Source organism: Setaria italica, chromosome I (assembly GCF_000263155.2).
Source record: "Setaria italica strain Yugu1 chromosome I, Setaria_italica_v2.0, whole genome shotgun sequence".
Classification (NCBI taxonomy): domain Eukaryota; kingdom Viridiplantae; phylum Streptophyta; class Magnoliopsida; order Poales; family Poaceae; genus Setaria; species Setaria italica.
Genome location: NC_028450.1, coordinates 6,382,730 through 6,403,845, shown reverse-complemented (window position 1 = coordinate 6,403,845; position 21,116 = coordinate 6,382,730). Strand labels below are relative to the sequence as shown.

At 47.7% G+C, this 21,116-nt stretch overlaps 4 protein-coding genes across 5 annotated transcripts; 3 read left to right on the top strand and 1 right to left on the bottom strand.

The window, feature by feature from the left end:
• Nucleotides 1-2,681: 2,681 nt before the first annotated feature.
• LOC101782039 (squamosa promoter-binding-like protein 4) lies at nucleotides 2,682-6,112 on the top strand. The gene is made up of 4 exons (XM_004951690.4): nucleotides 2,682-3,105; nucleotides 3,689-3,825; nucleotides 4,198-4,431; nucleotides 5,407-6,112. The coding sequence occupies exons 1-4, from the start codon at nucleotides 2,786-2,788 to the stop codon at nucleotides 5,712-5,714; spliced, it is 999 nt and encodes a 332-aa protein (XP_004951747.1). The 5' UTR covers nucleotides 2,682-2,785; the 3' UTR covers nucleotides 5,715-6,112.
• A 646-nt stretch (nucleotides 6,113-6,758) lies between these two features.
• On the bottom strand, nucleotides 6,759-10,089 carry LOC101781630 (serine/threonine-protein kinase HT1). Of its 2 annotated transcripts, none has more exons than XM_022827737.1 (3): nucleotides 9,711-9,854; nucleotides 8,249-9,279; nucleotides 6,759-7,433 (listed from the first exon to the last, which is right to left on the bottom strand). In XM_022827737.1, the coding sequence occupies exons 2-3, from the start codon at nucleotides 9,184-9,186 to the stop codon at nucleotides 7,094-7,096; spliced, it is 1,278 nt and encodes a 425-aa protein (XP_022683472.1). In that variant the 5' UTR covers nucleotides 9,187-9,279; nucleotides 9,711-9,854; the 3' UTR covers nucleotides 6,759-7,093. The 2 variants fall into 2 exon arrangements, with proteins under 2 accessions (XP_022683472.1, XP_004951746.1); XM_004951689.3 differs by lacking the exon at nucleotides 9,711-9,854 and adding an exon at nucleotides 9,879-10,089 and having other exon boundaries at nucleotides 6,822-7,433.
• Nucleotides 10,090-13,362: 3,273 nt separating this feature from the next.
• Nucleotides 13,363-16,689, top strand: LOC101781242 (trihelix transcription factor ASR3). The gene is made up of 2 exons (XM_012846144.2): nucleotides 13,363-14,350; nucleotides 15,990-16,689. Exons 1-2 carry the CDS (start codon nucleotides 13,474-13,476, stop codon nucleotides 16,286-16,288), a joined length of 1,176 nt encoding a protein of 391 aa, XP_012701598.1. The 5' UTR covers nucleotides 13,363-13,473; the 3' UTR covers nucleotides 16,289-16,689.
• Nucleotides 16,690-17,250: 561 nt separating this feature from the next.
• LOC101786098 (pollen receptor-like kinase 4) lies at nucleotides 17,251-19,794 on the top strand. The gene is made up of 4 exons (XM_014804831.2): nucleotides 17,251-17,810; nucleotides 17,874-17,953; nucleotides 18,045-18,722; nucleotides 18,812-19,794. Exons 1-4 carry the CDS (start codon nucleotides 17,251-17,253, stop codon nucleotides 19,411-19,413), a joined length of 1,920 nt encoding a protein of 639 aa, XP_014660317.1. The 3' UTR covers nucleotides 19,414-19,794.
• Nucleotides 19,795-21,116: the final 1,322 nt, after the last annotated feature.

The following is a 21,116-nucleotide window of genomic DNA, read 5'->3' as shown; positions in this document are numbered from 1 at the left end:
TAGATGTATGTCGAAGGTTGAGGGTTTAGTTCCTGGTGGAGCTCCCACTCGGTACTAAAGAGCAGCGCCTTATCCATCCCCCCTACCCCTGTCGGCCACTTCTTATCCATTCGTCTCCAACCTCCCTCCTCTCTCTCTCTCTCTCTCTCTCTCTCTCTCTCTCTCTCTCTCTCAGCACCCTCACCCTCTTCCTCTCCTCCTATGCCTCCCCTCCCCTCCCCCTCCGCTCGCCCCTCACCAGTAGTGAGGAGCAGCGGCGGGGTGCGGTGAGGTGGCGGCGGGCGGGGGCGGCGGGAGTGGTGACCACGGGAGGGAGGGGGGTGGGAAGGTAGGAGCCGGCGGCGGGGCGGGGGCAACGGGGGCTGGCGGGCGCCACGGGAGGGAGGGGGCCGCGGGAAGGCGGAAGCCGGTGGCGGGGCGGGAGCCGCGGGAGGCTGGGGGCACACGGGCTGGCGGCGGCGGGAGCGAGGGCCGGCGGCGAGGCGAGGGCTGCGGGAAGGAGGGGCGCTGGGGTGGCGGGGGCTAGGGAGGGTGGCCGGCGGCGGCGGGATTTCAATTTTATTTATTTTTAAATACACCTTTAGTACTGGTTATTTCAACCAGTACTAAAGGTCCCCTTTAGTACCCAACTAACAATACTGGTTGCGAAATCGATATTAAGAGGGTTCCCAACCAGTACATAAGGCCATTTCCCTGGTAGAGTTTTGAGACGATACGACAACAATATTGGTTGGTCAACAAGCCTATGGGATATTTGGAAAACCCATAAAACTTGCAGATGCTAGATTTTAAGGAAGTAAGAGGTATAGGTTGGTATCTAAAGACCCCCTTGATTTTCAAATGATTTTTTTTTGCAAATTTTCTAAAACGATGCCAACATTTACCATTATTAAAAGATCAGCTTAAGTTAACACCCCCTCTCTTAAAATACATTGACAGATTGATGGACTAGTATCAAACAAAGCATGAATAAGACATATAATCGTGAATTTAATGAGATGTAACATTCGGGGGTTATTAGGCTAATCACAATGGAGAGTTTCATTTTGATGTTTCCAAGATAGCCACATAAGCAGCATGAAAATAAAATTCTATTTGAAACTACCTCTACAATGCAAAATTTCATGGTGTAGTTTCATATGCACTACATGTAAGACACAAATTGTGTTGGTAACTGTGCATACATGGTTTCATCTAGATGAAACCCCTCTTACCTCTCTCCTCATTAACTCACTGCCACATCATTAAAAATACTGACATGGCACCTAATTAATGTGCATGGAACCTGCACTGGGATTAGTCTTAATAACAAGTAAGTAGTAATATCTATACCATTGCTTTGCTCGCTTTATTTCCTACCGAAGATCTTCATGAGGTAAACTTATGTCGTTTTGGATAATGACACGTTCTCTAAGGTATAACTTTGACTTTTCCTATCCTACCGCGCATAACAACATTTTGTCTCTGAGGTATAACTTTGACTTTTCCTATCCTACCGCGCATAACAACATTTTGTCTCCATTGGAACGTTTAAAAGTTTTTTTTTGGCTCATTTATAGTAGTTTCGTCATGTAAATTTCTTGCACTTCAAAAGATTCCTAGCTATTACCTTACAATTTTTTTATGGACCTCATGCCACAATATCACTCTAGGAGTATGTATGAAATCGAAGTCGCCCTTTTCGGAAGAAAAAAAAATCGAAGCCGCACACTGAGTTCGTGCAGAACCATTAGTCAGAATTCCATGTTGACTTTTCGCAAACAGCATGAAAAAACAAGAAAGATAGCGCAGCAATTGCCAGCTCGTGAATAAAATGGGGGTAGGAGACGCAGGGGTCGGAGTCACGGCCACCTCACACCATCGCATCGAATCACTCATCTTTCCTTTCCATGTCCATCAATCAAAAGGGTGGGCAAAAATTCAATTTCGAAGAAGGGAGATGAGAAGGGGCCAGGAAAACGACCTCTGACCTCCCCACTTCTTTATGCGGCAGAAGGGAAGATGCACCACTCCACAGCCCCTCCTCACGTCTCAACTAAGCATATTTAATTAAAAGTTAATTAAGTGGCCCACTAGCAGCTTAGCACACCAATTAGCATTATTAGACCAGCAACCATTTTTTATCTTATCACAGGAAAAGGATATGCAGTGTGCATGAAAATGAAAGACCTGAACTTATGTTGTGGCTTCCTTTTTATGTTTGCTTCTTTATTTATATGTATATGGTGTTTTGTCTTCCATTCGAGAATTTGCGTCTAATTTTAAGTTTTCATAAGTGGTTGCAATTTTTGTGTTGCTTGAAACTTTTTTTTTTATCTCTGTTCAGGCCCCAAAAACAGTTGCGCATGGTATCTTAGGTTTTTTGTTTAGCACATGTGAGTTTTCAGCAAATCACATGGAACAATTTGCAAAAAGAAATGAAACATTTTTTTTGAAACGAATGAAAAAAATAAAACATTCATGCTTCCAGAAATTACTTTTGAATTGGCACCTTGTTTGATTACCCATTTTTCTGTGAACACTACGGCGAAAACGAGAATTTTTTTGGACAAAAGCACACACGAAAAAGAGGAAAACGTGTAGAGAAAAGACATTACTAATCTGCAAGGAAAGTGAGAAAAAGAAAAGGAGGTCCAAATATAAAAAAGACTTGGCTTTTTTCTATTCCAAATTCTCTTTCCCCCATCTCTTCTTCTCCACAGTCCACACTGTTCACCTCGTCCCCCCCTACCCCCCCTCTTCGATCCCCAAATCCCGAATTGACCAGCCCAAATCGGCGCCCCGCATGGAGTGGACGGCCCCGAAGCACGCCGCCTCGCCCTCCTCGCCTCCACTGCTCTGGGACTGGGGCGACAACGCCGCCGCGGGCTCAGGCTCCTCCAGCGACGCGCCGGCGCGGCGCGGCGGGAGGGAGCGGGAGGCGAAGCGTGCCAAGGGCGAGGAGGGCGGGGGAGCGGAGGTGAGGTGCCAGGTCGAGGGGTGCGGCCTGGAGCTCGGCACGGCCAAGGAGTACCACCGGAAGCACCGCGTCTGCGAGGCCCACACCAAGTGCCCCCGCGTCGTCGTCGCCGGCCAGGAGCGCCGCTTCTGCCAGCAGTGCAGCCGGTGGGTGGTGTTCTTGCTTTCTGTTGCTCTGGTTGACCTCAGCGGAGCCGCAATCTTGCGGCTCTCTGCAATTGCTCTCCTTCTTTCTTTGATGATTACTTTCTGCGAGGATGGGTCGCGCTGTTACGCTACAATAATTGCGTGATTGGTTGATTGATTTGCGCAAGCATATCTTTTACTTGTTCTCTTTTAGTTTTGTGGCTATGATGTGCGTGTACGGCGTGTAAGACTGCGTGTGCAGTTGTGCGTTTTTGGTACGGAGCTGCGTTTTTCCTGATCTGGGAACGAAAGATGCTGCCTTTCCACTATTAGTACGCTGTGCGCGTGGAGAATCGTAGGCATGGGTAAAAATGGCTGTGCAACAATGCTTGTTTCCCCTTTCCAGTTTTGGCATGGCTCTCGATATATGTGTATGCTTTTGGGATGAGCTTTTTGGTGGCTTGTGTCTATTTCGATTCTGTTACTGTATCTAAAATTCTAAATTGCAGGCGTATCTTCTGTGTGCACTTTTACATGGCAATTAACCATAGGTCCTAGAATGTATGTTTAGTTTTTGCTGATTGCTTGGGTTTGGGTAATCCAGGTTCCATGCGCTGTCAGAGTTTGATCAGAAGAAGAGGAGCTGCAGGAGGCGTCTGTCTGATCACAATGCCCGCCGGCGGAAGCCTCAGCCAGATGCGTATGCCTTTGCCTCTGCAAGGCTGCCTTCATCATTGTTTGGTAATCCGTTCATATCTTGATTAGTGTTTGATATTCGCCATCTGTGGACACTGGCTGATTTTAGTGATGAGCTCTTGAGGTTGCTTAGATTCATCTGCAAGTACAAGGTTGCAACTAGATGTGTGAAGCTTGCTGTGAGAATGGCAAGCTTTCTGTCTTTTATTGATAATAAGGTGCCTGTCTGTTGTGCTTCTTAATGGAATTGAATACAAACTGGGTATGGGACTTGAGAGTTGAGAGTACCATGATTAGTAATGTATATATCATGTATTATATAACTCAGGTTGTCATGTTTCAGCTATATTATTCTAACTTCGTACCACCTCTTTATATAACTAAATGTTCTTATCCCTGTTTTTTCTGCCAATGCAGATGATAGGCGGCAAATAAGTTTTGTCTGGAATAAAGCTCCTCTTAGCCATGTAAGACCTTTCACTTCTCCATGGGACAGCTCATCTGACTTCAAGCTCCCACATGCCAAGGAAATAAGAGAGCTATCAACAAAAGTTGGGGCAATAACTGGACAAGTTCATTTCGATAAATCTCACCTGTCCAATGCCATTCCAACACTCAGCCATGGCAAAGATGAGCTGTTGCCAATGAAAGGTTTGATTTTCCAGACGTTATTCCTACCTAAGGCAGAAATGTGTTCATCAATGAAGAAGCTGCTGCTTGCTTTGTTAAGTGGTTCACCACATTAGTTTAGAAAAAGATATAAAAAAATCTCTGGCTTAGTGGGACCTTACTTAAAACATATAGGACAATTGACACATAAAAGGAACTTTTTGGCTGTTCCCTCCTCACTGCTAAATCTTGCAGAGATTGACTGATTTTTTGTTGCAGAAGTTTGTAAATTAAAAGTCAATACATTTGTAGCTGTTTGCCTGTTTGTAGGATTTAGCCTATCTAGAACGCATGGTGAAATAAAGAATGCGCAACGCCTTGCCATAACTCTATTCTTACTGGGCTATTGGATGTCTTATTATTGATTACAGTATTATTTAGTCTGTAAATTTACTCCCGGAAAAAAGAACATATTACAATTATTGGATTATCAAATGTATTCTCGTGTTAGTGTAGAATCCAAACACTCGATTGAGTTAGACTTAAGGAAAATAGAATATTAATATCATTTTCTCTGAGACCGTATTGGGACTTGAATGTTAGTGACAATGAAAAAGAGCAGTCCTTTTTTTCACCAATATCATATCTGATAATATTATTTTGTTTGTTCAGTTCCATATGTCATATGTTACTGAAGTTCTTGATCACTATATATAAACTTCGTTCTGCTTATGGATGACGTATAAACTTCGTTGTGCTTTCAAAAAATTACTAAGAAACTACAGGTCTTTCATTGGAGCCACTTGCACCTACATTTTTCTGGGATGCTAGTGGTTAGTGTAACACTTCTAAGCATCAAGTTAGAAATCCTAATCGACTTCGAGTTCCGCTTATTTTTCATGCTAGTTTGGCAAACCATATGATTTCATTTCCATTCCAGAGACTAAAGCATTCTAATTTTCTTTGTTGTCCCGATTTCAATGGGAGAATAACATGGTTTGAACTATTGTTCTGCAGGTCCGGACACATCAGTAACTGCTTCAAAATTCGATGGAGCACCGGATCTCCAGCGTGCTCTCTCTCTTCTGTCAGCTGGCCCTTGTGGATTGCCGGATCCTGTACCGCAAGCATCTTGCCTTATCCAGTTCACTGGTGCCAGTGAGAACAACGGTGACCTTCATTTATCACATGGAGGGAACTCTGGTCCAGCTTCATGTACTGATGAACAGCATATAGCACCTCAGCCTCAGCTGGTTCGTTTTACCATGGACACTAGTAGCAATGTCTATGAGCCCACTTTCTTTGGTCTAAACCAAATAAATTAAAGCGTGAAAGATGCACGCTACTTATCATTTGATAAATTGCCACAAAGATGGCCTGGGATCTTGCAAGGAGTTCTTCAATCAACTGCCGGAGATCAAGATCTCTCTGTTAATGTTATCTACATATTTATTCTCCCTGAACTAAGTTGAACTGAGCGTAGGCCAGCTTGTGTTGAATATGCAGTTCCAACCTGTGATTGACCCATTTTTTTCTGTTCCTTTTTGCCCCCTTGATGTGACTACTTTGGAACTTAAGTGTGATATTGTAATTTTAAACTTGTATAATCCTACTGTCAACTGCTGGATATCTTTGAAGCTGTCCTTGGAGAATCTGGACATGTATTTTCGTGTGTATAGTTTCTACAACATTTTCTCTTAAAAAACTAGCTGTTGATTCGATACTGGCTTGATTCAAATATTAGAGTGACTATAACCAACCTGCCGCAGATACTTCTTTTTTAATAATGTATCATCGATTAACAAATTACTCCCTCCGTTTCAAATTATAGGTTATTACTCCCTCCGTTTCAAATTATAGGTTATTTTGACTTTTCTAGATTCATAGATATTATTATGCACATAGATACTATATCTAGGTGCATAATAATATCTATGAACTAAAAAAGCTAAAACGACCTACAATTTAGAACGGAGGGAGTATCACATTCCAAGCAAAGAAATCAATCTTGTCTCCTCAAATCAAGCAGCTATTTGATACCAGGAAAAGAAAAATCGTATAGCTAATTGGACGTGTTTGCAGAACCTAGTCAGCATCACGATTGTTTCCATAGAAGCCTGCTTGCCCACATGACTTAGAGTATGTGGCCGAGATCCCATGTCTCAGTGCAACCAACCAGACTAGCCACAAGACAGCTTGGCAGGTTCTGTTTCCAAACAGGAACCACCAACCGAATAGCTCAGAAATAAAATTTCTCCATGGCCGGCGCACAATGCACACAACTACGGACCAAGTCCATGTGTTTGACTTCGGCAACAGATGATGACGCATACACAGGATAGCAAAACCAAAGTCATGTCAATCTGAAGTGCAGAGAATAGCAAAATGGTAATAAACGCAGGCCAACACCCGGAGAAGGGCGTTGAAACTCGAAACCAGGCAAACTTGTGCGAGTACAAGAACAAGCAGGTGTTATTAACATAGGAAAGCTCCATTAGATCTCTTTAACATACAAGGCAACATCACCTATACTTTCAGAAGAGATTACTTCAGCTGTGCAGCATACACATAGAATGCAACCACACAGAAGCTCGAATCCTAGGGGCTTCAGCGCAGACCCTAGCATCGATGCGGTGAATACATGGAGATGGGCTCTTCCTCCTTTCTTCCCTCCATTCCCCTCATCTAGCCACCAGTTTCCACTTCAGTCGGTGGTCATGGGCTGAGACATACAGCAGCGGAAGCGTGCTTTACGCACATTGCTCACAATCTCCATCTCAGCACTCTCAAGCATGCAGACGATCTCAGTAAATGCTGGACGAACTTCAGGATTCGCATCCCAGCAGCGAGTCATGATGTGGGTTAGAGAAGGCAGGCAGTCTTGAGGGATTACTGGACGAGCACCCTTATTTACAACAGCGAAAGCTGCCTGAACAGCTGTCATGTTTGTGAAGGGAAGCATGCCAGTTATAAGCTCCCACAAGACAATCCCAAAGCTATAGACATCAACTTTATGATCATAGGGCCTGTGCTGGATCATTTCCCTGCAAATAGAAAAAAAAGGGCCAAACACCAAATCGTTTACTATACACGCAGTGTGACACTGAATTATTGTTAAGAAAATCCAAATTACAGAAGAAACAGTCTGCTAGTGAGGCAATGGTAATTTAACACTCATATCCAATTTCTTTATGTAAGAAATAACATTTAGACCATGCATACAAAAGGAAAATAGCTTTCTCTATTATTGTTGGTATAGTCACCCACTCACCCTCCCCCCGCCGTGGACAAAACAGATGCAAGTGTGCAACGTCAGCAATAGTTTAGCATTAAATGAGATGAATCACACTCTGTACAGCCAAAAGATTGAAACTGGGCACACCAGTCCCACCATATTGATATCTATGAAGTTATTAGTCTGTCTACTGTGTCATGCGTAAGCATGCAAGTCAATCCCACAAACATGATTCAATTGATTGGATATGCAACAATATATTGATAATCTAATGAAAAAAGTGGACAGCGTTGCGAATGGATAGCTCAATAATACAGTTCAAGTAATCCAGAAGGCTGCTATGCAGCATATGTAGTTGAGTGCTCGAGTTTTCAAGTCAATTATGTAAAGTTGGACGTGCAGTCAGTCAGACTATCCAAGTAAACATGTCAGGAATTGTAAGTGCAACTATTCAACTTAACAGATTATCAACCTACAGTACTGTTCTAGAGTGAAGGCCTGGCAACTTTGGAGCTATGCAAGATTGTGTACAGAAATAAATGAAATGCCAGACATCATGGATGCAGAGATACCGACAAAATTCTCGATAGGAAATTCTTCAGTAAGGGAGATTTTATAACTTACGGTGCCATCCAGCGGTAGGTTCCTGTCTCTGGTGTCATCCCTTCAGTTTTCACCTCAATACGAGCAACACCAAAGTCAGCAATCTTAATGGATTTGTCTGCTGCAATCAGAAGGTTATCTGACTTTAGATCCCGATGAATAAATCCCAATGCATGTACATAAGCCATTCCCCGGGCTACATCCAACGCCTGTTTCACAGCCAACCTCAAAGGCACCGACTTGTTCTGCCTTCTCGCCAGGAACTGCCGGACTGAACCACCCTTAGCATACTCTGTAATAATACACCACACAATCGATTTCCTACATGCCCCTATGAACCTTACAATATTTGGGTGACTCAGCCTAGACAACATCATAACTTCTTGCACAAATTGTTGTTCCATCAAATGGGCTCTTTCGGGGTCATTCTCAGGCTTCTCCAGCAGCTTAATGGCAACATCTTCTCCGTTGTATGTTCCCCGGTACAACTTCCCAAAGGCTCCTTGAGCGAAAGGATCCCCCATGTCCAACCTCCCCAGATCAATTGTCCACTGCTCATAGTTATTCAGTATCTCTGTAGGATGATTCGGGTCCATCAAAACCCGAGCCAATGCATCCTCATTTAGCGTGTGTGCAGCGACACGGTTGGGGCGGAAGACACTATTGCCAACTGAATAGCTTGCAGTCGGAGCGTCACGGAGGCCCGGGTGCTTCAGTATGACCGTGCGGGACTCATTCGAGCCCACACTGCTGTTGTCCACAGACATGGCGACAGAACCACCAGCGCAGTTGGCCAGGTTGAAGCCGTCGGCGCTGTCAACAGACATGTGGGAGCCCTCCCCAAACTTTTGGTAATAAGGCATGTTGTAGAAGCCATTGATCTCATTGTCTTGCATCCCCTTTCCTCCACCGCCACCACCACCACCTATCATACCATGAAACCGCGCCCCCTCAGCCATGTCAGAAGGATCAAATCCTAATAGTAGAGCTGCAGCTGCTGCAGATTGCCCATCCTCACGCGAGAAGTGCCCTCTCCTGCTCCCTCACCAGCTCTGCAACAAGACCAAATTAATGAGATGAGCTGGCAACCAGCAACCACTAAACAGCATAAATTTTAGCTTAGAACTGCAGCAATTACTTCGTTCTACAGCCAAGAACCCCATGAATTTTCCATAAAAACAGATGCAACGCCTCTACTACTCAAAGCAAGAACTTTCCTCATTTGAAGCACGCAAAACCATATTTACACCCAGTAGTTAAGCCTTTCCTCCTAAAAGCATGACGCTTTCCCCAGACCCTTCCCTATCAGCTCCTCCCGGGGCGCGCGCACAGCGCCGAGTCATGGGGGTTCAGTTCAGTTGAACCCCAAAATTGTTCGCAAAACAAACCGCACCCGCACCTCGATTGGGTGCCATGAAGCCCAATGGCTTCAACTAATACCGATCTTGCGGACGCGCTGAGGAGGAAGAAGAAGAATCATAACCTTATCGAACCAAGGGCGGATGGCTTGGGTCAGCAGCGCACCACGCGGCACGCGAATTTGCGAGGAATCAATGCAGACAGAGAAAGATTTGGGCTTGATTGACCACTAGACCAACTCTTGCAGTTGCAGCAGGGGAACCCCCAACCAGGCAGGCTAGAAATACTTTACCAACAAAGAGAAGGAACCAATCGACGCCCCGATGGATCCCCGCTCCAGTAGACTGAGACGGCAGCAGCGGACCGACGAGCGGGAGGTGGAGGATCCGGCCGGGAAGAGGAGCGGAGCGACCCGCGGCCTCGCGGTCGTGGTCGGCTGCGAGTCAAGGTCTGTGAGGAGAGCTTGTGCTGTGCGTGGGTAACTGACTGGGTATCGAGTCGCAGGGAGGGGATCGATCCTCTTCTATACTTTGGGTTGGAGTCCCACGGCGTGCAGTCGGCCTCGATCCACCGTCCTCCGCATCCAACGCTTCTCTCTCTTCTTGCTTCACTCTTCTTTTCTTTTCTTTTCTTTTTCTGAGATCTTTCTTGCTTCACTCGTAAGGTTGAGGCCCTGCATTCTCAACGTAATGCCCTCTTCGGCCCAATAAGGACAGCTCCATTGGGAGTTAAAATCGAATAGTGAATCAAGAAAACCGAAAAGAGCACACAGTGGTAGTCGATGTTTGTGTGTTATGGTGAAAATCGCATATAATAAAAGCAATCGATCGAGAAGAACAAAAAATCACATGCATGCAGCGAGAACAGAGACGAGCTAGGAGCTGACTCACAGCTGAGCGCAGGAGTTGACGCGTGGATGGAGAAGTGTGGCTATTTTTTGAATTAAGGGTCCCACGAACTAACGTGCATGTTGTGATCAGCGGGCGCTCTAATAGGTTACGGATTTTGCTCAACGATTCGCTGAGACACTGAAGGTGCCCTAATCCTAGTACTCACCACCGTTGCAGGCAACAGGATGCAATGGTTAGTGCTCATATGGTAGTGTTGTTGGATTGAACTAGACGAAAAGAGCGCCAAATGTGTTGGGTGATGTACATCGGCTACTTTAACCTATGATGCTATAAGATCGACCTAGTAGCTAGACAGATTGGTCACATGCAACGAGGACATAGATGAGCTAGGAGCTGATTCACGAGTGAGCGCAGGAGCTGATGCATGGATGGAGAAGTGTGGCTGTTTTTTGAATTAAGAGTCCCACGAACTAACGTACATGATGTGGTCAGCAGACGTTCTAATATGTTACAAATTTTGCTCAACAAAATCACTAAGACACTGGAGGTTCCCTAATTCGAGTACTCACCATTGCAGCCAGCGAGGTGCGATGTTGAGTGCTTATATGGTAGTGTTGTTGGATTGAACTAGACGAGAAGTTGATAAAATCTTAAAATATAAGCGCCAAATGTGATAGGTATTGTACATCCACTACTTTAACCCGTGATGCCATAAGATTGATCTAGTAGGTTGTCACATATCTGAATCTTTTCCTTATGACCACAAATGAAATCTATCTTCTCGATAAAATAAAATCCTATTCATGGGGAATCTAGTTACATTAAGTTATATAGCTAGTTCGGGTAAACTAACAAAGTTGAACAAAGAAGATTGAAATGAATACTAAAATATTTTCTCTTTATAAAACTTTGCATCCACAACGGCACTCACCCCTCCAAGATTAAGCACACATGCTCAACAATGTAGAAAAGAAACCAATCTTGCGAAATTTGTGGCAAATAATCAAGTGGAATCATATAGAGCCACACGAAACTAGGAGGTTCATCATTAGATGAAGTGGAACTTACATGGTATGAAGTAAGCAGTTCACAAAAACATCTAGGCTCACTGGGATAGAATTCTGATCTCGTAGGAGACACAAGGTAGAGACGGAGAAGAACTTCGAGTTAGCATGCAAATCTCAAGTCTCTTGGTGTTCCATTCCTTCACGGAGGTATGAGAGGATGAGATATAAGATGTGGAAAGAGAAGGACGGAGGAGGTAAGAAAGAGCCCAAGCGGAGATAAAAAGCAAGAAAGGATGGTCCGTTTTTAATCTATTGCAGACTCTATTGTATTCTTTAAACTTTAAGCTTGTTCAGTTTCCAAACGGCTAACTTTTAAATGCTTCTTCATGATGTGAAGAAAATAAACAATTTCTGCAATATATAGAAAAAGCTTAAGGTGAATTAACCATTAGAGAAGGGCGAGTGTTAGTTTTATAGAACCAAAAGAGCCGGTAACTTTTATGAAAAAACAAAAATAGTTTTTTTTAAAAAACGATTGAAAGCTAAGAGCTATATACACAATGCAAATAAGTAAGAATAGATGAACCCAAGGTAGAGATGGAGAATAACATCAAACTAGCATATAAATCTTAGGCTTCCTTCATGGAGATAAGAGAAAAGAAAGGAGATCCAACATTGTGAAAGAGAAGATGAAGAAGGAGGTAAAAAAAAGAGCCAAACATCATGCACGTTTTTAGTCTATTGCAGACTCTATCCTATTCTTTAATGTTGCTCGGTTCCACACGGCAATCTTTTGATTGTCTCTTTCTAGTGCAAAGAAAATAAATGATATGTCTAACATATAGAAAATGATTAAGGTGCATTAACCACTAGATAAGAACAAGTGTCGGTTTCACTTTTACATAACCTAAAAGCTGGCAACTTTTATAAAAAGCCAACTAAATATTTTTTTTCTTAACCGATTGAGAGCTAGGGTAGAGGCGGAGAAGAACTTCGAGTTAGCATGCGAATCTCGTATCTCCTTCACGGAGATAAGAGAAGGGAGAGAGAGATTCAATATCATGAAAGATAAGAATGAAGAAGGCAGTGAGAAAGACTCAAAGAGGAGATAACAAAGCTAGAGAGGATGTGAAGGATGTGAAACTGTCCTACATGTTTTCAATTTATTGCAGACTCTCTTTTTTCCCTTTAAGCTTGCTTAGTTCTAGACGACAATCTTTTAATTGTCCCTTCCTAATGCAAAGAAAATAAACAGTTTGTAAAATATATAAAAGGTAATTAAGATGCATGGAATATATTGGTTTTACTTTTATACAACAAAAAGAGTTGGTAACTTTTTACAAAATACCAAGAACTATATATACAAATGCAAATAAGCACGACTAGGAAGCCAAGAATTAAACACAAAATGCAACTCAGTAAAGATATATGTTTACGGTGTAAACCGGTTCTGAAATAGAATGAAAGCAAGCAATATGAAGCTATTTCCACCCATGTGTTTCACACGGTTGTTCAGGGTCAAGCCGGGGGCGGCCGGCTCGGCCAGCCAGTCAACAAAAGCGTTCAGTTGGGCACGTTCTCAAAGATCCCAAGCCAGTCCCTGTCAGGGAAGCCGTCTAAAATGCTGTGCAGCAGCACGTTGTTTGTTGGGGGAAAATGAAAACTGGACGCAGCGGCACGCCACCGCGACTTCTTCTCGGCCGTCGTGGGCTCGTGGCAGCGGCACCGCAGGTGCGGTGGGCTGCCGTGGACCGAGATATTTCGAGCCCGTGCCAGTGCCGCCCGGCCCATACGGCTGCCGAGGCCCAGGATGGAGAACAGGAGAGACGAACCGGGCCGGGCCCGGAGGCGGTGGAACTGGATGGAGAACGTGCAGGCCACTACCCACTGTCACTGACCGCTCTCGGCTCCACGACGACAACACACAGCAGGGAGCACTCCCTCGGGTCTCGAGCTCCTCCCACCCCGCGCGTGTCGCCTCACGGGCACCGGCGCGCCGCCCTCCACGGCCTCCACCGTCCCCAGCCCGATGGATCCCGCCGCCGCCGCCCAGCCGTGCGTCATCCAGGCACTCCCGGCGCACTCCAAGGCCCTCCCGCCGCCGCCCCTGGTCCAGGCCCTCCCCGCCCACCACTCCCCCCCGGCCAAGACCCACCCGCCGCCCGCCGCCACCCCTACCTCCTCCTCCTCCGGCCCCAAACGCCGCCCCCCGCCTCCCCCACTGGGCCCGGCGCCCCCGAGCCCGCGCCGCACCCGCTCGGGCGGCGCGCCGGAGTGGACGCCCGCCGAGACGCTCGCGCTCGTCGCCGAGGTGGCCGCCGTGGACGACGGCTGGTCCCGCTCCGTCTCCGCGTTCCAGAAGTGGGCCATGGTCGCAGAGAACCTCGCCGCCTCCGAGGCCCTCGCCCCGGGGCCCGCGAGGCGGCGGGGGAGCAAGAGGGCGGCTGCGGAGTGCCGCCGCCGGTGGGAGGCGCTGGCGGCGGAGTACGGGGCCGTGAGGCGGTGGGAGGTGCGCACGGGCGGGAGGTACTGGGAGATGGGCGCCGCGGCGCGGAGGAAGGCTGGGCTGCCGGTGGAGTTTGACGCGGAGGTGTATGGGGCCATGGACGCGCTCATACGGGTCGAGGAGGCCCTGCTCGCGGACGCGGCTGGCGGTGGCGGGGGAGCGGAGGAGGTCGAGGGGTTAGTTGGCGGCGGTGCCAGCGTTGAGGTAGGTGAGCAGGACGGGGTTCACGTCCGTGAGGTTGGAGAAGCTGAAGACGGGGTCCAGGAGAATGAAACGGTGGAGGAGGCGAATGGGGAGGAGGAAGACGAAGAGGAGGAGGTGGAAGAAGAGGAGGAGGAGGACGAGAAGCAGGAGGAAATGCAGGTGGATGGCAGCAATGCTGATGCTTCGAATGACTTGGGTACATGCAACTCATCGCCTCTCTTTGCATTTCATGTTCTGATTTCGCAGCTGTGTGCTTATGATCATTATAAGTTGGTGATACTGGAAACTTGATTGTGATGTAGTCTGGTTGTGAAACTTGTGTCACAACTAGATGGTTATGCAAGTCTGCAATGATGTGCTCCATGGATGCAAATGTTGTGATTTATCGGTGAAATTTGGCGGCACCCAAATATGTCAGTTGTCAGATAATAATGTTAGGAAACAATTATAAGCTGACACTGACAGACTTCTGAGAAATTCGGAGATGCTATTCCTATTATGGTTTTGTTCTCCCAGATGTAGGCTTCAGACTTAGGTGTCAATAATAATGTTTGGAAACAATCATAAGCTGACAGAATTCTGAGAAATTCAGACATGATAATCCTGTTTTGCTAGTTATTGACGAAATGAGTAGGCTCATGATCATCATTTCTCTTGATCCATTACAGTGCCTGATTGGCGATTACAATAGGTGTTTCTGTCTTGTAAGATTCAATCCATAGCTGTTCATCAGGCTTACCCCAGGCTATTGATCCTGGATTACAACTTCTTCACCTATTATAGTTGTTGGAATTTTCATGTACGGGAAATAGGTAGTGAAACCAGATGAATGTTGACAAAACATGAAAATCAGGGGGTGAGAGTTCTTGAAAATTCTGAAGAAGTTTACAGACTACCTGTAGGGCAGGGCATGTTCTGTATCTGTGCAAAATTCAAGTTCAAACTAAAACTCATTGGCAAGAGATGAAAACTTAGCACCTTTTTTTTTACCCACAGATTATCAACATTTAGCCAGTTTTCACTAGATTTGCTACCCTTCTTGTATTATGATACTAAGATAACGTCCTTTAATTATTTCTATCTTATTGAAAAATCCATTGTATTGTATTGTCTCTTAGTCATCAAGCTTGTTCGCTGAAGAATGTTGTTGTTTTAATGTCATGATGAGGTGATTTCTAACTGAAAATGATCTGTTCTGATTAAGAAGATTATTTATGGTTGTAAAGTTGTTTTGAACTACCATTTCTGGCTTAGAAGTGCTAGAATTATTTATATTACATCTATAGGTATCAAGTTTTAAGGATCGCCATCAGCCCATGAAGCCTTTTGGTCCTTTATCTGATGGAATTTTAAGCATGAGTATCATTTCATATGCAGATGACAAGATTTCATCTAATGAAGACTAATACTACTTTCCATTTTCTCATGTGATAATAATTAATATGCAGTAAAATGTAGCAAAATTGGTAGAAAATAGAATCAACGTTCAAGCAAGACAGAATTTCCTTGTTTGCATTGTGTGCTATGGTGTTAGACAGATAGTTCGCTTTAGGACCTGAATTTATGTTCATTGAGTGTACATACATATAGTAACCTTGATATCGAACATGTTGTATAGTTTTTTTGTGCAACGAACAGGATTTTTTTTTAACTCGAACAAGCAGGGGCAACAAACATGATGATTGCAGAAGTTGCAATGAGCCAATGCCTAAACAAATTACCTAAATTTGCAGTTCTGATTGATCCTTTGTACTGCCAGCTTGTATTCATGTTCAATTTGTCTTGTCATATTTTGCTGCTGCCTCAGTTACTTTCTTTGTAATCTGTTTCTGCAGAAGGCCATGAGGTGGGAACAAACAGCGAACCAGAGAAAAGCCAAAACAATGCATGGGAGCTGGCCAACAAGTTACAAGAGAACGCGCAGCATATCCACACCATACTGAAGGAAGAGGCGGATGAAGATGCTGGCCAAAACCACGCTCTTGCTGGTTCAGTTTCACCTGATGCCATGAAGACCACCCGCCAAAAGGCCGACGAGCTCATCAAATCACTCGGTGGGCTTGTCAGCTACCTCAACCAGTTCACTGAGCTTGTCAAGGAAAACGGGTTTGAGAACATCGTCGGCATGACCTGATGCATGAGATGCAGGTTTAGATCAGATCATGTAGATTAAGACTTCGGAGCTGTAGTTTCCGTGTCCTTCAACTTTGTAAATATGGGGGCACTGTATGACCTTGTAATCCAGCGATGTAGGCGGTTTGTAGCAGACATTGTTAGGTGCATTGGCATCGCCATTGCTCAGGGCCTTTGGCGAGATCAGATTCTCACATCTGTTGACTGTTGCTCAGGGTTCCCTTCCCGATCCGGTGCCCAATCCCAGATGTGGTGAGAGATCAGACGCCTTGCATTTGGAAGTAAATACTAGCAGTGTAGTAGTTCCATGATGTTGCCAGATCCATCGCATCTGCGATGAAGTTGGGACTTGGGAAGGTAATGCCATTGCCTGTGAGAGTGTTGTAATGTTTCGAGGCTTCATCTGAATATCATTGACGTGGTGCTGCTCAAGTAGTCCAGCCATGGTGTTTCCTGAAGCGCCAACTTCTTGTAAGATTCAGACGTTCAGACAAGAATGTCGTTGGTAGGTGCCCTGGGACCTGGCATATGTTGCTGGCGTAGCTTAAAATTAGAACACCATGAACCTGGCCTGGCCCCTAAAACCTCCTCTCGTATCCAACCGCGCGAACGACACAAACTGCAGCAACAGACGCCTGAGCTGGGCGAGGGCGCAGCACCTGCTGCGTCTTCTCCCGCCTATTCTTAGGGGCGTCGCGACGCGACCCCTCCCCGCATTTCCTCCCCGCCACCTCCTCCCCCCCTCCCATTCCTCCACACCCATGCACACGCGGTGCGCGTAGCTTCGCCCTCGCCTCGTCCCGCGACGACGCCCACGGGCGTGCGTGCGTGCATGCTGCTGCGGGCGGCTCCGGCAAGGCGACGACCACCACCGCCGCGCGCGTGACCGACCCGGCCGGCTCGCTCGCCGGAGGACTTACCAGCTCGGCACCGCCCCGCCCTGCCCGACCGCGCGCGTCCCCGATGGCGCGGCCGCGGCCGCCCGGCCACACCCGCGTCGCCCTCGCTGTCGTCGTCGCGGCCGCCGTTGTCCTCCTCGTGTCGCCGCCGCGCCCCGCCGCGGCCCAGGGCACGACGGAGGCGGACGTGCTGATCGCGTTCCGGGACACGCTGCGCGGGCCGGACGGCGCGCTGCCGGGCCCGCTCCGGAGCTGGGGCACCCCGGGCCCGTGCAGTGGCAACAGCTCCTCCTGGTACGGCGTGTCCTGCCACGGCAACGGCACCGTGCAGGGCCTGCAGCTGGAGCGGCTGGGCCTGGCGGGCGCCGCGCCGGACCTGTCCGCGCTCGCCGTCCTCCCGGGCCTCCGCGCGCTCAGCCTCGCCGACAACGCGCTCACCGGCGCGTTCCCCAACGTGTCCGCGCTCGGCGTGCTCAAGATGCTCTACCTCTCCCGGAACCGCCTCTCCGGCGTCATCCCGGAGGGCACGTTCCGGCCCATGCGCGGCCTCCGCAAACTCCACCTCGGCTTCAACGAGTTCTCCGGGCCCGTCCCGGGGTCCATCACCTCGCCGCGGCTGCTCGAGCTCTCGCTCGCCAACAACCGCTTCGAGGGATGCCTCCCGGACTTCTCCCAGCCGGAGCTCAGGTTCGTCGACGTCTCCAACAACAACCTCTCCGGCCCGATCCCGGCGGGGCTCAGCCGCTTCAATTCAAGCATGTTCGCAGGTAATTACCATGTCATTATCGATCGATCCTCTCTCTCATCGTGCACCCGTGTGATTTCTGATGTGAAATCCTTTGAACGAACGATCTGCAGGCAACAAGTTCCTCTGCGGCAAGCCGCTGGACGCGGAGTGCGACGGCCTGGGGGTGCCGCGCTCGGGCATGTCGACCATGACGAAGATCGCCATCGCGCTCATCGTCCTCGGCGTGATCCTCTGCGCCGTGGGCATCGCCACGGGGGTTCTCGGCCGTCGCCGGCAGAGGCCGAAGAGGCGCGCGGCCGCCGAGGCGCTCGGCGGCGGCGGGGACCAGACGCCCTCCAACCCGAAGCTCAACACCGCGCCGGCCGTCAACATCGAGAACGCCGCCAGCACGAGCCAGCCGCGCGCCGCCGCCGCCGGCGGCGCGGCCGGGGGTGCCGCCGCGGCGAAGCGGCAGCGGCGAGACGAGCACGGGCGGCTGGTGTTCATCCAGGAGGGCCGCACCCGGTTCGAGATCGAGGACCTTCTCCGGGCGTCGGCCGAGGTGCTTGGCAGCGGCAATTTCGGGTCGTCGTACAAGGCGACGCTCTGCGACGGGCCCGCCGTGGTTGTGAAGCGGTTCAAGGACATGAACGGCGTCGGCCGGGAGGACTTCTCGGAGCACATGCGCCGCCTCGGCCGCCTCGCCCACCCCAACCTCCTCCCCCTCGTCGCCTACCTTTACAAGAAGGAGGAGAAGCTCCTCGTCACTGACTACGTCGTCAATGGCAGCCTCGCCCAGCTCCTCCATGGTAAACAAACAACATTCTCAAAATTAAATGTGTTCTTGCATTTGCATGAGATCTTGCATTTATAGATCTGCTTGGAATTGGATCTGCAGGCAATCGAGGGTCGCTGTTGGATTGGGGGAAGCGGCTGCGGATCATCAAGGGCGCGGCGCGGGGGCTGGCGCACCTGTACGACGAGCTGCCGATGCTGACGGTGCCGCACGGGCACCTCAAGTCGTCGAACGTGCTGCTCGACGGCGCGTTCGAGGCGGTGCTGTCGGACTACGCGCTGGTGCCGGTGGTGACGTCGCAGATCGCGGCGCAGGTGATGGTGGCGTACAAGGCGCCCGAGTGCATCGCGCCGCAGGGGAAGCCGTCCAAGAAGAGCGACGTGTGGAGCCTGGGCATTCTCATCCTCGAGGTGCTCACCGGCAAGTTCCCGGCGAACTACCTCCGGCAGGGGCGGCAGGGTGGCGACCTCGCCGGGTGGGTGCAGTCCGTCGTCACGGAGGAGCGCACCGGCGAGGTGTTCGACAAGGACATCACGGGGGCCAGGGGATACGAGGCCGACATGGTCAAGCTTCTCCAGGTTGGCCTGGGATGCTGCGACGCCGACGTCGACCGGAGGTGGGACCTCAAGACGGTCATCGCGCGCATGGACGAGATCCGGGACCCCGAGCCCGCCGCCGCCGACTCCTCGTCGTCGTCGTCCTAGGCGAGCAGCACATACACCCGCGTAACTAACCAAGAAAATCCCAGTGATCGATCAGCGCCGTGCGTGTATGCAAGGGATGCAGCCGAGACGATGATTTACGTGGCAAGCTAAGCATGCACATGCATATGGCTGGATTATTGGATCGTGAACTAAATTTGGATGCGTTGATCGACTGATCGAATTGATGAACAAATACAATTGAGAAGATGGGATAGATCATGGTGGTGCGGTTTCTGATATGGTTCATGGGGAATTTCGATCGTGTAAATTGGCTTAGCTTAATTTGTCAAAAGGGATAAAAGGGTGCTAGTGTGTAAGGTACTTTTAATACGTTTTGTTCTATATTGTGCCTGTTATTCGTACGAATTCTTACATATCATACTGGAAAATGATGTTAGATTAGGGTGTGATTGTTTTGTTGTATAATCTTTAAAGTGCTATCTTTTCTTGTGCTGGATTTCATTAGCGAAACATGCCCCCCCCCCCCCCTCCCCTCCTAGTCCCCCGTACAAATTTTAGACATATACGAAGAGGAGGAGGATGAAAAAAAAAAGAAGGAGAAGGGAAAGATAGGAGGGAGGAGGAAGAAGAGGAAATTGTGTCCCCACTCCCGCTAAATGTGTGTCCTATAAAGGGAGGGGAAAAATATATTTTACTACCTTCATCTATTCACTTTGTCCACCAAATTCACTTAACAAAATTTAAGCTCAAATTACTACCCTGAACTATTTCAGTTGATTCAATTTATCCTCTAAATTTATCTTTTTTATTTCTCTACATTCTCAAATTTTGTGAGTGGACAGACAACATGATGTCTCGTGTTACAAAAATACATTAAGATTTTTTTATGGTTATTTCATATGGTAGGAACATTATTATACGAAATTAATCATATGGATACAAAACTTGCATGAAAAAGTTCTTATGTATTTTTCTAATATAGGGCGTGTCATCATAAAATTTGAACTTAAAGCTTAACTTGTACATGAAGGGGAATAAATTGGACCGACAAAGATAGTTCGGGGGAGTAAATGGTGCATTGAGAGGTTTATGCAGATAAAGTAAATACGTGAGGTTAGAACCAGCACAAGACCTGGGTGCTCCGCAAACATGACGGCGTAGCCCCTTATAGATCACTGAACCTGCAATGTGTGAGTACAACTGGGTCGCTCGAAACGGTCGAACCTGCGACAATGTGCGCGTACTGGTGCACGCGGGCACCGAATTAAAGTGTGTTTGATACAAGATGCTAAACTTTAGCACGGTCACATCAGATGTTCGGATGCTAATTAGGAAGATTAAGCATGAGCTAATAACAAAACTAATTGCACAAATGAAGTCTAATTCGTGAGACGAATCTATTAAAACTAATTAATCCATTATTAGCAAATGGTTACTGTAGCACCACATTGTCAAATTATGGACTAATTAGGCTTAATATATTCGTCTCGCGAGGTAGACTCCATCTGTGCAATTAATTTTATAATTAAACTATGTTTACTACTCCTACTTAGTATCAAACATCCGATGTGATAGATGCTAAAGTTTAGCATGGTGTATACACCGCCGGCATTCTCTTCTCTAGAATGTACGGCGCTCACGGTTGTCATCCGTGCCAGGCAAAGCACTTACCCTGAAAATGGGCACGTCGGAGAATTGTAACAGAAGGTGCTAACAAAGCTACAATCACTGAACACTGGTCC